Source organism: Chanodichthys erythropterus, chromosome 16 (assembly GCF_024489055.1).
Source record: "Chanodichthys erythropterus isolate Z2021 chromosome 16, ASM2448905v1, whole genome shotgun sequence".
In the NCBI taxonomy this organism is placed as follows: domain Eukaryota; kingdom Metazoa; phylum Chordata; class Actinopteri; order Cypriniformes; family Xenocyprididae; genus Chanodichthys; species Chanodichthys erythropterus.
In genome coordinates, this window is record NC_090236.1 from 34,508,840 (window position 1) to 34,525,879 (window position 17,040).

The 17,040-nt window shown below is 33.5% G+C and overlaps 2 protein-coding genes across 2 annotated transcripts; both read left to right on the plus strand.

Annotated features, from left to right (window-relative positions):
* Window positions 1–7,819: 7,819 nt before the first annotated feature.
* Window positions 7,820–9,806, plus strand: mrps14 (mitochondrial ribosomal protein S14). The gene is made up of 3 exons (XM_067363653.1): window positions 7,820–7,910; window positions 8,149–8,313; window positions 9,378–9,806. Exons 1-3 carry the CDS (start codon window positions 7,842–7,844, stop codon window positions 9,558–9,560), a joined length of 417 nt encoding a protein of 138 aa, XP_067219754.1. The 5' UTR covers window positions 7,820–7,841; the 3' UTR covers window positions 9,561–9,806.
* Window positions 9,807–11,047: 1,241 nt separating this feature from the next.
* On the plus strand, window positions 11,048–16,664 carry cacybp (calcyclin binding protein). Its single transcript, XM_067363142.1, has 6 exons — window positions 11,048–11,180; window positions 11,440–11,647; window positions 11,727–11,823; window positions 14,077–14,176; window positions 14,273–14,367; window positions 16,270–16,664. Exons 1-6 carry the CDS (start codon window positions 11,163–11,165, stop codon window positions 16,427–16,429), a joined length of 678 nt encoding a protein of 225 aa, XP_067219243.1. The 5' UTR covers window positions 11,048–11,162; the 3' UTR covers window positions 16,430–16,664.
* The last annotated feature ends 376 nt before the right edge of the window (window positions 16,665–17,040 follow it).

Genomic DNA, 17,040 nt, shown 5'->3' on the forward strand with positions numbered 1-17,040 from the left:
AGTTTAAAATAAACAGCTGTGCTGTGGGTTTTTAGAATAACAATATTAATGCCTACGGTTCATGTGGAGTTCTTTAAAGTGTATTTTACATGTAAAAATTGTTTAATTATGGTAATTTTAGAGACAGATGGGCACATATCACAAAAACTCCCATAAAAAAACTGATAAAACCGATGCAAAAGGTTTTTTTCTCACGAAAGTTATCATCCAGAACCATCCAGAAATGGCTCATGAATTAAATATCACCAAATAATATAATTAAGTCAGCTTGAGAAAACCAATTTACTGATTTACTATATAAACTTCTTCTTTTTCTTCTTCTTCTGAGCCAAATTTGAACAGTATAACCTCCTAGAGCTTTAAACATTTTATAAATGTTAAATCATGCTAGCAACATAATTCATGTTAACATGTTAAAACATGCAAGCAACATACTAAATAATGCTAGTAATGTTAAAACAGTCTAACAATATGTTAAACATGCTAACAACATGATAATTCATGTTAACATGTTAGCAAAATGCTAAATCATGCTAATACTATGTTAAAAAATGCTAGTTCATGCTAGCAGCATGTTAAAACATGTTTGTAACATGCTTAATAATGTTAGCAACATGCTAATTCATGCTAGCAAAAGGCTAAATCGTGCTAACATCTATCTACCTGTCTTTTTTTCTGATCAAATTTATTGTCTTCAAAATATTTAAAATTTAAACTTCAAATGTAGAAACTTCAAACTTTCTGGTCTGGCTTCCTCAAGCCAACTTCAAAGTTTGTCATCAAACTGTACTCATCTAGTTTCCAGTTTCAATTCAAAGTTTTCAAAAACTGTTTGTAAGATTGTCTACTTGTAAGTATTGTCATGCAAAAACAATGTACTAATAAATAACACAGAGCCTTTAGAGTTCAGTTGATTGCAGGCTTAAATGGGTTACAAACTAATATGTTCCGTTTGTGTTCCTGTTTATTGATTTTAACCTCATATCATAACAGTTGGTTAATAGAAGCATAACCTGGTGTCTAGACCCCTAAAAGATCTGTTTTCCACTTTAATTTAATGGGTCTTCTTTGTAATCATGTTGTGCAATTTGACATATGTTAGTATTTTTCTCAGAACACATCTTCCAGTATCTTTTAACAAAGGCCGGTTGCTTGGGAAATTCTAAAGGAATTTACTAGAACAGTTATTATGAATGCCTTGGGGTTGAACTCCAACCAATGTCATGCAGAGAAGCACATAAGGAGCCGTTTGTTGGTTTATATTTTGTTGTCGTCTGCTTTTTTCTTTTTTTTTAGTTGCATTGTTTTATTGGGTGATTCATTCTGTGGCAATGACAGAATTAGTAGATGAGCCTAAGAAATGACAATGTAAACTTCATTAAGTATGAAAAGAAAAAAAGAAAAAAATGTCAGCAGATACAAAATGAGCAAACTTACCTCTGACATCAAGCTGTGAGGGAGGAATTTTAAAACAGAAGTTTCGCTCTCTCTTCTAGTTTGTATAGGCATATAATATGCTCAACAAATTTGCTGTCTAAACATGCCCAGTTTTCCTATTTGTTGTACAGTCACAATCAGACAATTGTCTCTGAGAGAGCTTGATTCTCTTGAATTGAACTGCTAACTAACACAGTGCATGTGTAGGATGCTGGTGACCTCACAAAGGTCAATGCTCCTGAAAATGTCACTTGTGAAGACCAACCTGTAAAATTGAGCCAAATGATGCAAAAGTTTGCTGTTAAATTAAAATGATTAGTCAATAATGCAAGACAGGTTAATACTAGCAGGTCATCCTGAAACAATAAGTTAAAATTAAATAAGCCCTTGCTGATTATGGCATGTATACGCCTTAAAATCTGTGGTTCTTAAGCATGGATCCGGACAGTCTTGGAAAACCTGGATATATGATGTATAGCCTAAATATTCATAAGTATGAATTCTAGACCTAGAAAAAAATCATGTAAATTAATAAAAATGTAGTTATGTTAAGCTCTAAACAGATCCTCATCCTTAGTCCTTATCCAGTAAACAATAAATGTAGATAACATAAAAAAGTAAATAAATTGATTGGCAAATTCAAAAGTGGGAACAAAAGAACCTTACTATAGGCACAATTTCTGCCCACTAGTGGTCGCTAGAGGCCTGTTCAAAACAAAGGCGAAGCTTGCCTTGATGACGCCAAGTTTGAGCGCGGAATCTTGGGGCATGTGCTCTTCATCTCAACGGTCGGTGGAAATAATCAGGATAGGACTCGGGCAGAAATCATGTTCATGGATGTGATTATTAACATTACTGTAGTATGAAGCAGAGCAGGACCGAGTGTTGTGGACCTGAAGGAGGAGCTGGAGCGATTGCACGACACACACGCCTCACGAGCAGCGGGACTTTTATTATGCCACAGTCGCCGACACCGCTTCCGCTTTTCCGGTCATGAGTATGAGGTAACGCAGCTCTGTTCAAGTATATGGCTGCGTTCCAGTTCGGTTTTAGACACGCACTCGCGAACTTCCCTAAACACTTCCCCTCGGGGGAATCCCTGCCGCCATTTTGAAGTGCGTTCCACTTCGTGAAGTGGACGAGGGAAGTTTATATGGACAGACCCTCGCTCCCTCGATTTTGACCGAGGGAGCGAGTCTACTTCATATGTACACTTCAGGCAGCTCCATAACCCACAATACAACACGATTGTGACGTCGCCGCATATCGCGTTTACTTTACCCCACCACAAACAACTCTATGATATATTGATTATTTTTTAAACATTTAAAACACACATATATACATATAGAATGCTGTATTAAACAATTTTGTAAGGGGAAAAAATAAATAATAAATCAGCTCCATTGCGGATTCCAAGTGATCAAGGGCTTAGGACGTTCCAGTTCAGCCCATACAAATGTTCCGCCAGAAGTGGGCACTCGTGCAACGTAAGCAATGATGTACATCCGAGTCAACGAGACCGAGTGAAGTTAGCGAGGGAAGGGCATTTAAAAACCGAACTGGAACGCAGCCTAGGTCTCTGCGGAACAAAAGAGGGGCGTCTCCCAATTTTGGGGTGTTTTCTGAGAGAGGTGTTTATAACAATCCAACCAAAAAAGTACGGAAGCCGGGATAGGCGTTTTTTTTAAAGTACGGAAGCTTGAAAGGCCATTCATTATTATTTTATTTAATTTGTTCTTGTTTTCTTATGAACACAACTACTTTTTTAATGTTTAGATCCCGAGAAACAATTATGTCGAGATAATGAAAAATAAATAAAATATTGCTGCATGCTTGACTTCCGTAACAGGGAAACTATGCGTTTTTCCCGAGTGCCTGCCTAGATATATGGAAACATTTTACTATAAAACATTCATTTATTTTGAAGAGTATGAACTATTTTACAGGACCTGTAGCTTATAGCTCGAGAGGGCGAAATATGATTTATGCAAGTTTTATTAGCCTACTCCGTTTTTTTTAGTGCTAGTTATTTATTTATTTTATTATTATTATTTTGCATAAACTAGCCTACGAATTATAATGACACGGGATGTAATTTTGTCACAATGGCTATATATGATACATAGACAAGTAGTCATTTGTCTGAACTTATCTGATCGGCGTCATTTGGTTGGACAGGCATGGGGTGTAAAAATACTACAGTAATTGATAGTATATAGTGTTTTTGAACCAGTAAATTGTAGTATAGCCTACTGTATATTATAGTATTTACAACACTTTATTGTTAATGAATGCTACAGCAGCATAGGCTGTAGTACTTTAGTTTTTACTACAGTAAACTGCGTGTATTATATAGTTTAAAGAAAATTAGCACAGTATTGGGTAACGTAATTTGTTTATATTACTATAGTTGTTATATTACCACAGCAATAGCCTATATAATTACCACAACAAATTAATTCAAGTATGGTTCAAAACACTATAGTATTTACTTTAAATTACTACGGTATTTTTTCACCTGAAATAGTTTCTTAAGGCTAGATCGCCTTCTTGTGCTACTAGTCTTGTTTAATGATTGATGCTCTTCAATATGAATATAACGCAGAAGAACACAACCAGTTGCGCGCGATCAACAGCCTATTTTATTTAATCTCTCGCATGCCAAATTTCACGTGCATAGTGTAAACCTTCGTCATAAAAGCTATAGTATTATATATATAATATATAATATTATATATATAATATTATAATGATATAACCACTGCACTAACAGACAAGCAGAGAGAATACATAGGCTAGACAGTGCTTGTGATATAATTAACTTTAATTTTAAGTGTAGCCTAATTGTTTTTTATAGGCTATCAACCACACAGAAACACATGACTGTCTCAGCGTATATTGTATGAGTATAAGCTTTATATGCATTCATAAGACTACTTACTGACCTTGTGTAAACTTTAAAAAAAAAATGTGTTAACCTGAAATAATGATGACTCTGAAGACTTTAAACTTTATAATCATTTTATTGACCACAGACACTGTAGCCACAACCTAATGGCAAAACTAAAACAAATCAAGTGACTAACAGATGCATCAAATAGAATAGCGAATGTTAGCTAATAATAGTTATCGCTAGAAGTGAGTGGAAGATTGCTTGGAGCTTTTTACAACGAGCTAGCAAGCATATTCACACAAAAGAAACGTTAAACAACTTAAATAATACTCTTACATTCATATACAATACATATCTCTTATTGTTTTATCGGAAATATCCCACTCGATTAGAGCAAATCAGGTAAAGAGGTTGAAAAACACCTATTCCCGTGTGACAACACCCCAAAGTTGGGAACCGCCCCTTTCTGTTCCGCAGAGACCTCCTTCTCGCTCTGTTTATCATATTAGATACATTTGAGAGTGTTGAAAATGATGTTATAACGTTACTCTGTGCGTTCGCTCGGCGGCTGCTGTGAGACACTTGTTTGAGACACACTGCAGTAAGATAGATCGATTTAGGTATATCATAATAAATGCCGGATGGCTTGTGTTGATAAATGGCATGCAATTCATTTTAAAAAATAAACTAAAAATAAAGCTGCGTCTGATTATGCTATGTTAGCTACTTCACAAAATAGTGTTTTTCTCTGAGGCATGGTAAAGCATGGTACTCGCAAAAAAATCAAGAAAATTTGATTTAAACAATGAGAGTAAACATGTTGAGCTATATAACAATAATTAGTTATCTGTCTATAAATATATCAAAATAGTTGTTCTCTTGTCTATTAAAACACATAATATATTAAAGCATCTTTGGTGTTTTCATGGTTTCCACAAAATAAAACCGGAAACCGAGGGTAATACGGGTATGACGCAATTGACAGGCGACTCCTCACACGTCCCGGAGCCTTGGTTAAAATTGCAATTTTCTCACAATTTACAGATAGTTGGAAACATTTGGGATATTGTAAGTACTCAAGTGAACAAAATATATAACACTGGCCTAGTGGTTTTTGGATATTTTACTGCAAAATTCTTACATATTGCACCCTTAATTTAATTACAGAAGCTATGATTATAGACTAAAATAAGTTTGGACAAAACTAGGACCTTAGAATATTGTTGTGGACAGTGAGTGGCCTTAAAGTCAAAAAGGTTGAGAGCTACTGCTTTAAATGTAACCTATAATACAAAGACTTTACGCATACAGATCTTACAGATTTCGTCAAAGGGTGTGATATTTCAAGCATGTTTGTTTGTTTAGGTCTTGTTTGGGGTTTTCAGGGAAGTGTGGTCCAGGGACCCCCAGGGTCACCGTGATTTTGCGTGAGTAAGACGTGTTCCTAGATCAACATATTTTGTCAGAAAATTTAGTCTTAACCCTATTCCTACCCCTAAATCTAGTCCTACCCTTAACTTATCCCTAAAATCAGAGGGGAAAGATATGTGAATAACATTGATGTAGAAGTACCTAACCCTGGTTGCAAGCCTAAACTTGACATAAACGGTAAACGTGACCCTCAAATCTGATTGGTTGACTGGAATGTTGTTCCAGAATCAACAAAGATTTTGATCCAGGAACATGTCATACTTGGTGAAATCACATTCAACTGGCTGCAAGGGAGTGCTAGAAGAGACAATAGAAGTAGAAGTACAATAAAATGTACACTAGTCAAAGGTTTGGAAACATTACTATTTTTAATGTTTTTGAACAAAGTCTCTTATGCTCATTAAGGCTGCATTTATTTCATAATAAATACAGAAAAAAACAATAATATTGTGAAATATTATTACAATTTAAAATGATGGTTTTCTATTTTAATATACTTTAAAATATAGTTTATTCCTGTGATGTCAAAGCTGAATTTTCAGCATCATTATTCCAGTCTTCAGTGTCACATGATCCTTCAGAAATCATTCTAATATGCTGATTTGATACTCCGTTATTATCAATGTTGAAAACAGTTGTGCTGCTTAAAGGGTTAGCAAGTAAATTTCAAGTGGATTTCAAGTAAAATTTCTTAACTTGTGTTCCGAAGATGAACGAAGGTCTTAAGGGTGTGAAACGGCATGAGGGTGAGTAATAAATGACAGAATTTTCATTTTTGGGTGAACTAACCCTTTAATTTTTTTTTGGAACCTCTGATACTTTTTCAGGATTCATTGATGAATAAAATATTTAAAAAGAACAGCATTTATTCAAAATAGAAATGTTTTCTTACAATATAAATCTTTATTATCACTTTTTATCAATTTAACACATCCGTGCTGAACAGAAAGTATTAAATTCTTTAAAAAAAATAATAATAATAATCTGACCCCAAACTTTTGAACGGTAGTGTATATTGTTACAAAAGATTTTCCATTTTAAATATGCTGATGTTTTTTAACATTTTATTTATCAAAGAATCCTGAAAAATTATCACAGGTTATAAAATAATATTAAGCAGCACAACTGTTTCCAACATTGATAATAAATCATCATATTAGAATGATTTCTGAAGGATCATGTGACACTGAAGACTGTAATGTAATGATGCTGAAAATTCAGCTTTGATCACAGAAATAAATTATATTTTAAAGTATATTAAAATAGAAAACCATAAATTTAAATTGTAATAATATTTCACAATATTATTGTTTTTTTCTGTATTTATTATGAAATAAAAGCAGCCTTAATAATGAGCATTAGAGACTTTGTTCAAAAATATTAAAAATAGTAATGTTTCCAACCTTTTGACTGGTAGTGTAATTTAAGTGAATAAATAAAACAGCACAGTACTATAATGAGTAAAAAACAATAACGTAACAATATTTAAATATCTTCAAAATAATATTTTGACATTATTGATATGATTTTTTTCACAGTACAAATTGGGCCTTTATACAAGGAACTACATAGATGCCTTTTAAATTTTAGGGAGGGGGTCCTTCAGAAGAGGATGGTCATATTCAAAGGTCTGTGGCATCTGAAGACTGAAAACCCCTAGTCTATGATTAATAGCTACATCCTGCCACTATCTGGCTGTGTACCGCAATTACACGCAAATTATTTTTAACTGTATTACTGCTTTTCACACTTTCTGAATTGTTTACTGATTATTGTGTCTCGTGAATCCGTTTCCATACAATACTATTTTCATGGCTGGTGCTCATGCAGTCGTGGACTTTAGCCTACAACAATGAATCTCAGTCTATAAATATAATTCACCATGACAATCATCCAGACATAGACTATATCAGCTATATCCTGTCTCATAATTTTTGCAAATGGTACTGTTTAAGAGCGATAACAATACTTAAATGCTTGGATGAATATCTACATGACCAATAGATGGCAGTAATGATAAACTCAATTCAGTTCCTAACCTGCAAACCACCACCGTCGAGGTCAGTGCTGGATCAACATGGCGGCATGGAAGCTCCTCAGCACGGGGATGGGGCTCCTGCAGTCGTCCTTGCCGTTTTGTAGACAGGTACATTTACTTTAAAAATGTGGATTTGTAAATTTAAAGTCTTTTAATGCATTGTATTTGTGTGTCGGTGGTGTATTTAATGCGATCCCGTTGGACACTGTAATGTGTTAGACCAAGTGATACTGGTGACTTTAGTAGCTTATGTAGATTAATTTTAGTCATTTGTATTTTTAGACCTGACAAAATGTATTTTAACATTAATCTACACATGTAAGATATCTCATCTTGTGTTCTTCAGGCCTGCAGAAGTTCACTTGGAGTGGTGGAGCAGGTCAGGAGCTACTATGTTGACTGGAGGATGTTGCGGGATGTCAAAAGGAGACAGATGGCATTTGAATATGCAGATACGAGATTGCGCATTAATGCCATTAGGAAGAATACAATTTTGCCAAAAGAGCTTCAGGTACATTCAAAGTCTTACAGTTTCACTTCAGTTTTAGTTTATAGTCTGTTTTGTCATGTACATGAATAGCTTACAGCCTTTAAATAGCATAAAAGTATTTATTTTTGCTGGATTTTAAACCCATTTACACAGTCATTAACCTTTATTTTGACCTAAAGTGATAGTTCACCCAAAAATGAAATTTCTGTCATTAATTACTCACTCTCATGTTGTTCCAAAACCGTAAGACTTTCTGGTAACATTTTGTATGAAGACCATGCTTATAATGAATTATAGCTCCATATATACTTATTTATAAGCAAGTATTACTATTTTATAAACATATTTATAAAGACTTATTAAGACCTAAACCACATTATAAGAACATTTATAGTTGCATTTATATTATTTATATAATTAATTATAAGTCATGCATTTGCTTTTTCAATGTTCATGCTCATAATCCTTTATACACTGATTTATAAGTATTAATTAGTCATTTGTATGGTTCCATGAATATATGCAACCTGCATGGCTATAATGTTATTATATTATAGTTACAATTACAATTAGTCATTCAAATTTATTTGTGTCAAATAAGTGAATGTATTGTTATTAATAGCCCTGTTTTGTTCTTATAAATACTTTTTGTGAGTAATAATAGTTACTATTCTCTATAAATGCATCATTGTTGGCTTAAAGTAAAGTGAAAACATAGGATGCAATTTTCCTAAAGCAAATGTTAAGAAATCATGAAGATGTGCTCATTATACATTTTAAGTTGCTTACTTGTAAATGTAACTAATGAAAAATAATTCCATTGGAAAAAAGGTATCTTTTTTTAATGTTGCATACTTGCAAAACACTGCAACAATATTTTTAAAGTATAATTCCAAACTGCTATTAGCAATACCATACATATGGCTGAGGAGGTATAGAATTTAACAAATCAAAATTCATGACCTCTAATGCTAGCCATTAAAGACTTTAAGTAAACTATTCTTATAATGCAATGAATGAAATGTCAGAATATTGCTCTGAAACTAATAATAATACAGGCCATGTCTTCATGCTTATCTTTTTAGGAGATTGCTGATAAAGAAATAGCTGCACTGCCTCGAGACAGTTGTCCCGTGCGCATTCGCAACAGGTGTGTGATGACGTCACGTCCACGTGGAGTGAAGCGCAGGTGGCGTCTTAGTCGCATTGTTTTTCGGCATTTAGCGGACCACAACCAGATGTCTGGAATACAGAGATCAATGTGGTGATCAATCATGGGATTGAATATGTGGTCATTTGTACAATCTTGTCATTCAGTGGATGTTCTTTACAACATATGAATGAACTTGAGCTTGTTATGCCATAAATGAAAGTGCAAAGAGACAAGGACCTGCTCAAATGTTGTATTTTTTTCTACTAAATTGATTAAGATATCACATTGTGACATTTTTGTCTTCAACTGATGGCAAATCTAATATAAGTAATGTTATTTGATATGTAATAAAAAGGTGTAATGTCCTACTTTTGTGTTTTGTGAATTTATTTTTTTTTAAGGTATGTAACCTTATGGATTACTTTGTCTCTGTTTGGTGTCATTTTTTTTGGGGGGGGGGGGGCTCTGTGGTTTCAGGGGTGCATGTGTATGTGAAGACTACAAAATCGTAACAACTGAAAAAAAACTAAAATAAGTTAAGAGAGCCCTCTGCTATGAACACTAAAATGCTGATAAAAATCATTCTATAGATGCTGGTAGTGTGTAAAGCTACATCTGATGGCAATAAAATCTTTCTGTAGGCCTGTGCCTTCTCCTTTGTGTCAGTATCGAATATAAGAGTGATGCTACCATTAAAGGAGAAAATATAAATACATTCAACATTTCAACATTAAGCCTTGTTTTGTGCTTGTCCCTTAGACAAAATGGTCATGTACTTGTCAGAGTAGAAAAAGTAGCTTGTCTGGAAAAAAAAGTTATTTTTTTTTAAAATAGTAAGACACTATAGGACTGTTAAAAAAATTAAATAATTGACACTGAAAAAGTACAACTGCATTTAGTAATGTTAAGAAATTCTTTCAATATTTTTGAATATACAAATAATTTATACTTTTAAACATAAAATTAAACCGCCAGTAGATGGCAGCAAGTGACTGTCTTAATGAGTGAGCTACTGAGTCATTTATTCAAACGATTCATTCAAAAGGCTGAATCAAGAATGAAGCAGTTGTTTATGATTGGGCTTTTGAATCTTCACTCAACCTATTCGTTCAGAACGCTGAATCATTCTAAACGACTGAGCTGCGAGATGCGCTGGTTCTGCTTTGTCTGGAACTATTTTCGCTGCTACAATAGAACAAAAACAGGCAATATTGCACCTAAAATGTAAGTGATTAATATTAATTGTTTATTGAACTGTTGTATGAAATTATTGTCAATTTCAATCAATGTGATATTCAGGAATTCAACACTTTCGGTCGTGTGATGCTTAACTTTATCACATGTTGTAAATAGCAAGCTATAAAAACCCCACATATTGAATTTTTATTTCAATATGATAACTGAGTTTCTTTGTATACATATCATACATATATGTAGGCCTACATATTTTAGTATTTTACCTGATAAATTTAATAATAAACAAATCTGTAATAATGTAATTCATAAAGTAACTTTCATAAATAAAATTCAAAAGTTATTCGAATTCGTAAGAATTGTTTTATTAATAAGGACTTTTATTTTGACATAACGCGGAAGTAAGAATCTTTCTAGAAACAGCGCTTCATGTATATCAGTTAACGCGCCGCGAAGAACTGAAAGCAAAGATCATTTTCATAACTTCAGTAAAACTGTTGAGGATAGTTTCTCCAGGACAGCGATGGACACCAATGAACTGGTATAATGGGCTGTTTTTCAGTGTTTTAGTCATTTTAATGGCGTGTAATGAGTATATAGCGATCCTGTCAGGTTTAGTCTGTACTGAACTGTAAGCCTCATGCACTGGCATAAAGATGCTTATTATATGTGTATGAAACTCATGTTTTACTAGGATATTGTATGGGATAATATGCATGTTGGGTGAATGAAGTATTACTAGGCAGTGATCTCACCTGTCCTGTACTAAACCTGTGAACATGACTGATGTGTGTCTGTAGATCGCCGGTCTTGAGAGTGATTTGAGAGAGATCACGAGTCTGCTCGAGAAATGTGAACGACAGCGCGTGCGAGACGTCTTAACGCAAGAGCACAAGAAGATAGAGAAAGAGCTGGCACAAAAACAGAAACTGCAGCAAGCCAAGAAAGACTCTGGAGACAAGACTGATACAACACTCAAAGGATACACAGTCAAAATTCACAATTATGGTGCGTTCATACCTCAGGATAATAGCCTATTCCACCTTAACGCATGGTCTAACAAACATGTCGTTTTTCTCAATTTTAGGATGGGACCAGTCTGACAAGTTCGTCAAAATCTACATCACACTGAAAGGAGTGCATACTATTCCTGCTGAAAATGTCGAGGCTAACTTCACAGAGAGGTGTGGTCTCACATTGAACACATTGCTGAATTTTGGTTTGTGCTGTAATTTTTATAATGGTAAAATCATGGATGCATATTTCAGTAAATAAGTCTCATTTGTTAAAGGGTTAGTTCACCCAAAAATGAAAATTCTGTCATTTATTACTTACCCTCATGCCGTTCCACACCCGTAAGACCTTCGTTAATCTTCGGAACACAAATTAAGATATTTTAGTTCAAATCCGTTGGCTCCGTGAGGCCTTCGTAGGGAGCAATGTCACTTCCTCTGTCAAGAGCCATAAAGGTACTAAAACACATCTAAATCAGTTCATGTGAGCACAGTGGTTCAATATTAATATTATAAACCGACAAGAATATTTTTGGTGCGCCAAAAAAACAATTTAGTTACGGCCGATTTCAAAACACTGCGTCAGAAAGCATCGGAGCACAGATGAATCAGTGTGTCGAATCTGCAGTTCGGAGCGCCAAAGTCACGTGATTTCAGCCGTTAAGCGGGATCCGATTCATGATTCGATACACTGATTCATAATGCTCCGATGCTTCCTGAAGCAGTGTTTTGAAATCGGCCATCACTAAATAAGTCGTTATTTGTTTTTTTGCCGCACCAAAAATATTCTCGTCGGTTTATAATATTAATATTGAACCACTGTACTCACATTAACTGATATAAATATGGTTTTAGTACCTTTATGGATCTTGACAGAGGAAGTGACATTACTCCCTATGAAGGCCTCACGGAGCCAACGGATTTGAACTAAAATATCTTAATTTGTGTTCCGAAGATTAACGAAGGTCTTACGGGTGTGGAACGGCATGAGGGTAAGTAATAAATGACAGAATTTTCATTTTTGGGTGAACTAACCCTTTAAGATTAGTAAATGCATTACCTAAGATGAACTAACAATGAGCAATATTTTATAAGCATTTATTATTCTTTATTTACATATTAGTTGTCTAAAATAATAGGGCTGGGTATTGACACAATTTTCACGATTACTATTCACATGCTTTCGATTCGATATCGATTATTTTGGATGTAGTATTTCAGTTACAGTACATGGCAAATTCTCAACTGTAAACTACACATGGGAGTCAGAAGGTACTACTACAGGGAGTGCAGAGGCAAGTTGATTTTCTGATCATATTTTTTTTCCAAGCACATTTTACCAATTCCAATCCACATCAATCTTAATAACTACTATTAATATTGTTTTTAATCATTTATAAGTGATATATAATCGTTCATGAAGGCTGGAAATGAAAAATGCCCTATATTCAGGTGTGCAGAATTATTAGGCAGGTTTTCTTTTACAGATAAAATGAGCCAAAAAAGAGATTTAACTCAGACATAAAAGTAAAAAATTATTAAATAGTCATGAGAAGGACGCAGTACTAATGTTATACTAGAAATTGCAAAGTTAAAGCATGACCATTGGACAGTGAAATGCTCATTGGGTCAGCGGGGTCATACAAAAACAGCTGGAGAAGAAAAGACACGTTAACTGCAAAAGAATTAAGAATTAAGGTGAAGAATTAAGTGTGAAACCATCAGGAACCCTTTAGTCTCCAGCACCACCATTTCCCAGTACTGAAACCTACCTGGAGTCTTCAGAAGTGTGAGGTGTCAGGATCTCAGAGACTTAGGTTAGGTGAAGAATCCTAAAAAGCGACCCGCTCTTAATAAGAATCACAAGCTGAATTGTTATAAAGTACATGAAGACTGGGTTTTTATAGGCCTTATAGACAGACAGCTTGAGAGTGACTCCTGAAGGACCAGCACCACATCCTCTTGTACCACTGTTTGAAGAATTTATCTTCCAGAATCTGGCAGTAAGTTTTGGAAGATCATTTAGTCCATCTCTGCAAGATGGACATTTCAGGATAAGAGATGGACTAAAAGTGAACTCCCACACCTTACTGTCAGATTATTAAAAAGTAACAAAACACAAGGATTATTGTGATTTATTGGATGGGAGGCGCTACATATTCTGCTCATTCATCAACTGAAAACAGACTAAAGTAATCGATTCTTGGGACTTAAGAATCGATATTGGTTCGTAAAAATGAGAATCGATTAAAATCGAGAAATTGATCATTTTTACCCAGCCCTATAAAATAATGATAGATGGTAAATGATAGTCCTTTCTAAATATATGGTAAAGTGATAAATTATTTACTTGGTGAAGTGGGTGAAAATCTTTTTGCATAGTGGTTTTCTAAATGGTCAAACACTGCTATCATGTTTTTACAGAGGATTTAATGTTCTAGTCAAAGATCTGGATGGGAAGAACCATCAAATGACAGTCAACAACCTTTTATTCCCCATTATTGTAGCAGAGAGTAGTAAAAAGGTTTGTCACTTTCCTAATGTTATTGTATATTCTGTTGGTAAATTGATTTTTTTTTAACGGATTAAACTGACTATTGTGAAATGTATTTGTTTACAGATAAAAACAGACATGGTCCTTGTCATGTGCAAGAAGAAGTCAGCAAAAAAATGGGAATGTTTGACACAAGTAGAAAAACAGTCTAAGGAGAAAGAGTGAGTTCAAAAGCACACTTTCATTCTGTATTCGTTTTCCTTTTTAAGTTTCTAAATGACAGATTTATGCATAAAAGTAATTAATATTATGATGTAAATTAATATGATCCAAAATAAAAAAATACATTTGCAATCATGACTTACATAATGTTCAATGCTGGGTATTGACTGATTACGTGTGATCTGGATTACGTATTCAGATTCCAAAAATGTAGTACTTGTAATTGGATGATACTACATTTTATAATGCTTATAATCAGATTACGTTTTTACGGACTACGTATTATTCACACAATGGTAGTAAATTGTCCATAATTTATTGATCCTCCCCAATTCTTCTTTTTACTCTTAAATGTTCCTTTCTAAAAAAAATATTCATTTTAATTTTACATTTTTATGATTTAATTAATCATTAGCTTTTCATCAACTCACAATCCCCCTGCATTTCTTTCATTAACCCTAGCTTGGGAAACCCTGGCATAATGTAATGCTGCTGATAAAGAATGGAAAATATTTTCTCTTTGTTTCATATATATATACATATATATATATATATATATATATATATATATATATATATATATATATATATATATATATATATATAAAATACACACACGCGCGCGCTACCGTTCAAAAGTTTGGGATCGGTAAGATTTTTTTTTTATTTTTTTTTACTTTTATTCAGCAAGGATGCATTAAATCAATCAAAAGTGACAGTTGAGACATTTATAATGATACAAAAGATTATATTTCAAATAAATGCTGTTCTTTTGAACTTTCTATTCATCAAATAAAAAGAAAAAGAAGTTTCGTCTGCTCACCAAGGCTACATTTATTTACTTAAAAATATAGCAAAAACAGTAATATTGTGAAATATTATTACAATTTAAAATAACTGTTTTCTATTTGAATATATTTCACAAAGTAATTTATTCCTGTGATGGCATAGCTGAATTTTCAGCATCATTACTCCAGTCTTCAGTGTCACACGATCCTTCAGAAATCATTCTAATATACTGATTTGCTGCTGAAGAAACATTTATTATCAATGCTGAAAACAGTTGTGTACTTTTTTTTTTTCAGGATTCCTTGATGAATAGAAAGCTCAAAAGAACAGCATTTATCTGAAAGACAAAGCTTTTGTAACATTATACACTATTGTTCAAAAGTTTGGGGTCAGTAAGATTTTTTTATTTTTTTTATTTTATTTTTTTTACTTTTATTCAGCAAGGATGCATTAAATCAATCAAAAGTGACAGTTGAGACATTTATAATGTTACAAAAGATTATATTTCAAATAAATGCTGTTCTTTTGAACTTTCTATTCATCAAATAATCCTATAAAAAATTGAACACAAATATTTTGTAAAATTGTAAACAATAAATGTTTCTTGAGCATCAAATCAGCATATTAGAATGATTTCTGAAGGATCATGTGACACTGAAGACTGGAGTAATGATGCTGAAAATTCAGCTTTGATCACTGGAATAAATTACATTTTAAAATATATTCAAATAGAAAACAGTTATTTTTATTTGTAAAAATATTTCAAAATATTACAGTTTTTGCTGTATTTTGGATCAAATAAATGAAGCCTTATTGAGCAGAAGAGACTTCTTTTAAAAACATTCAAAAATCGTACCGTTCATAAACTATGTATATAAATATTAGTACAAAATAATGGTACAAAGTGATAAACGAGTAAGGTGAAAGGTAATCTAAAAGTAATCAGAATACATTACTTAAAATGAGTAATCTAGATTATCGTCATGTAATTTGTAATCAGTAACTGACTACAAATTGCTGGTTATGTTTATGATTATTTTAATATGAGAATAAAAAATATTTGACTGCAAGTGATGTTTATAAGTCATAAAATGGTAACATATCTGTTTCAGCAAACCCAACATGAATGAAAACGCTGATCCAAGCGAGGGTCTGATGAGCATGCTGAAGAAGATCTACACCGATGGAGATGACGAGATGAAACGCACCATCAACAAGGCCTGGGTTGAGTCTCAGGAGAAGAAGGGCAAAGCAGATGATCTTGACTTCTAAACCAGCTTATTGATCCACTTTCACATTCACAGTGAAGCACCCCAGCGCACGTCATTTGGATTACTTTATGTATTTTTTTTACTTTGTTCCAGTTAAATGCAGCTGTTACAGAAAGATGTTTTCATCCCCGTTGTTATTCATATCAATGAATGTTCAGTGGATTTGCATTCTACATTATTCTTGCACTTAGGACCATGTACCTAAAAAGTGTGAAATTGAAATGAAATAAAAAATTGTAATTTATCACTTCAGATGTTGTTGTTTTTTTATGGGGGTAAGTGCCCAAATAACCCATGTTCATGCAGTATGATGAAATATTGCTATGATGCATGAATGGGTTGTGCGATCAGGCTGGAAACACAATATATAAAGCCAGGGACAAACTTAACGACTAGCTGAAACATTCTAAGACTTTCCTTCGGCTTAAGCCGATTTAAATACTTACACACAGAATTTAAACACCGACTGAGGAGCACAACTGGCTCTGAGTCAGCATGATCAGTCGTAAGTATCAAATTATATTCATAATCAGCCTTAAAATCATTACATGTGTCCCTGGCTTAAGCTAAACCGTGGATATGAAGGAAAGGAAAGCAAGTATATAAGTATAA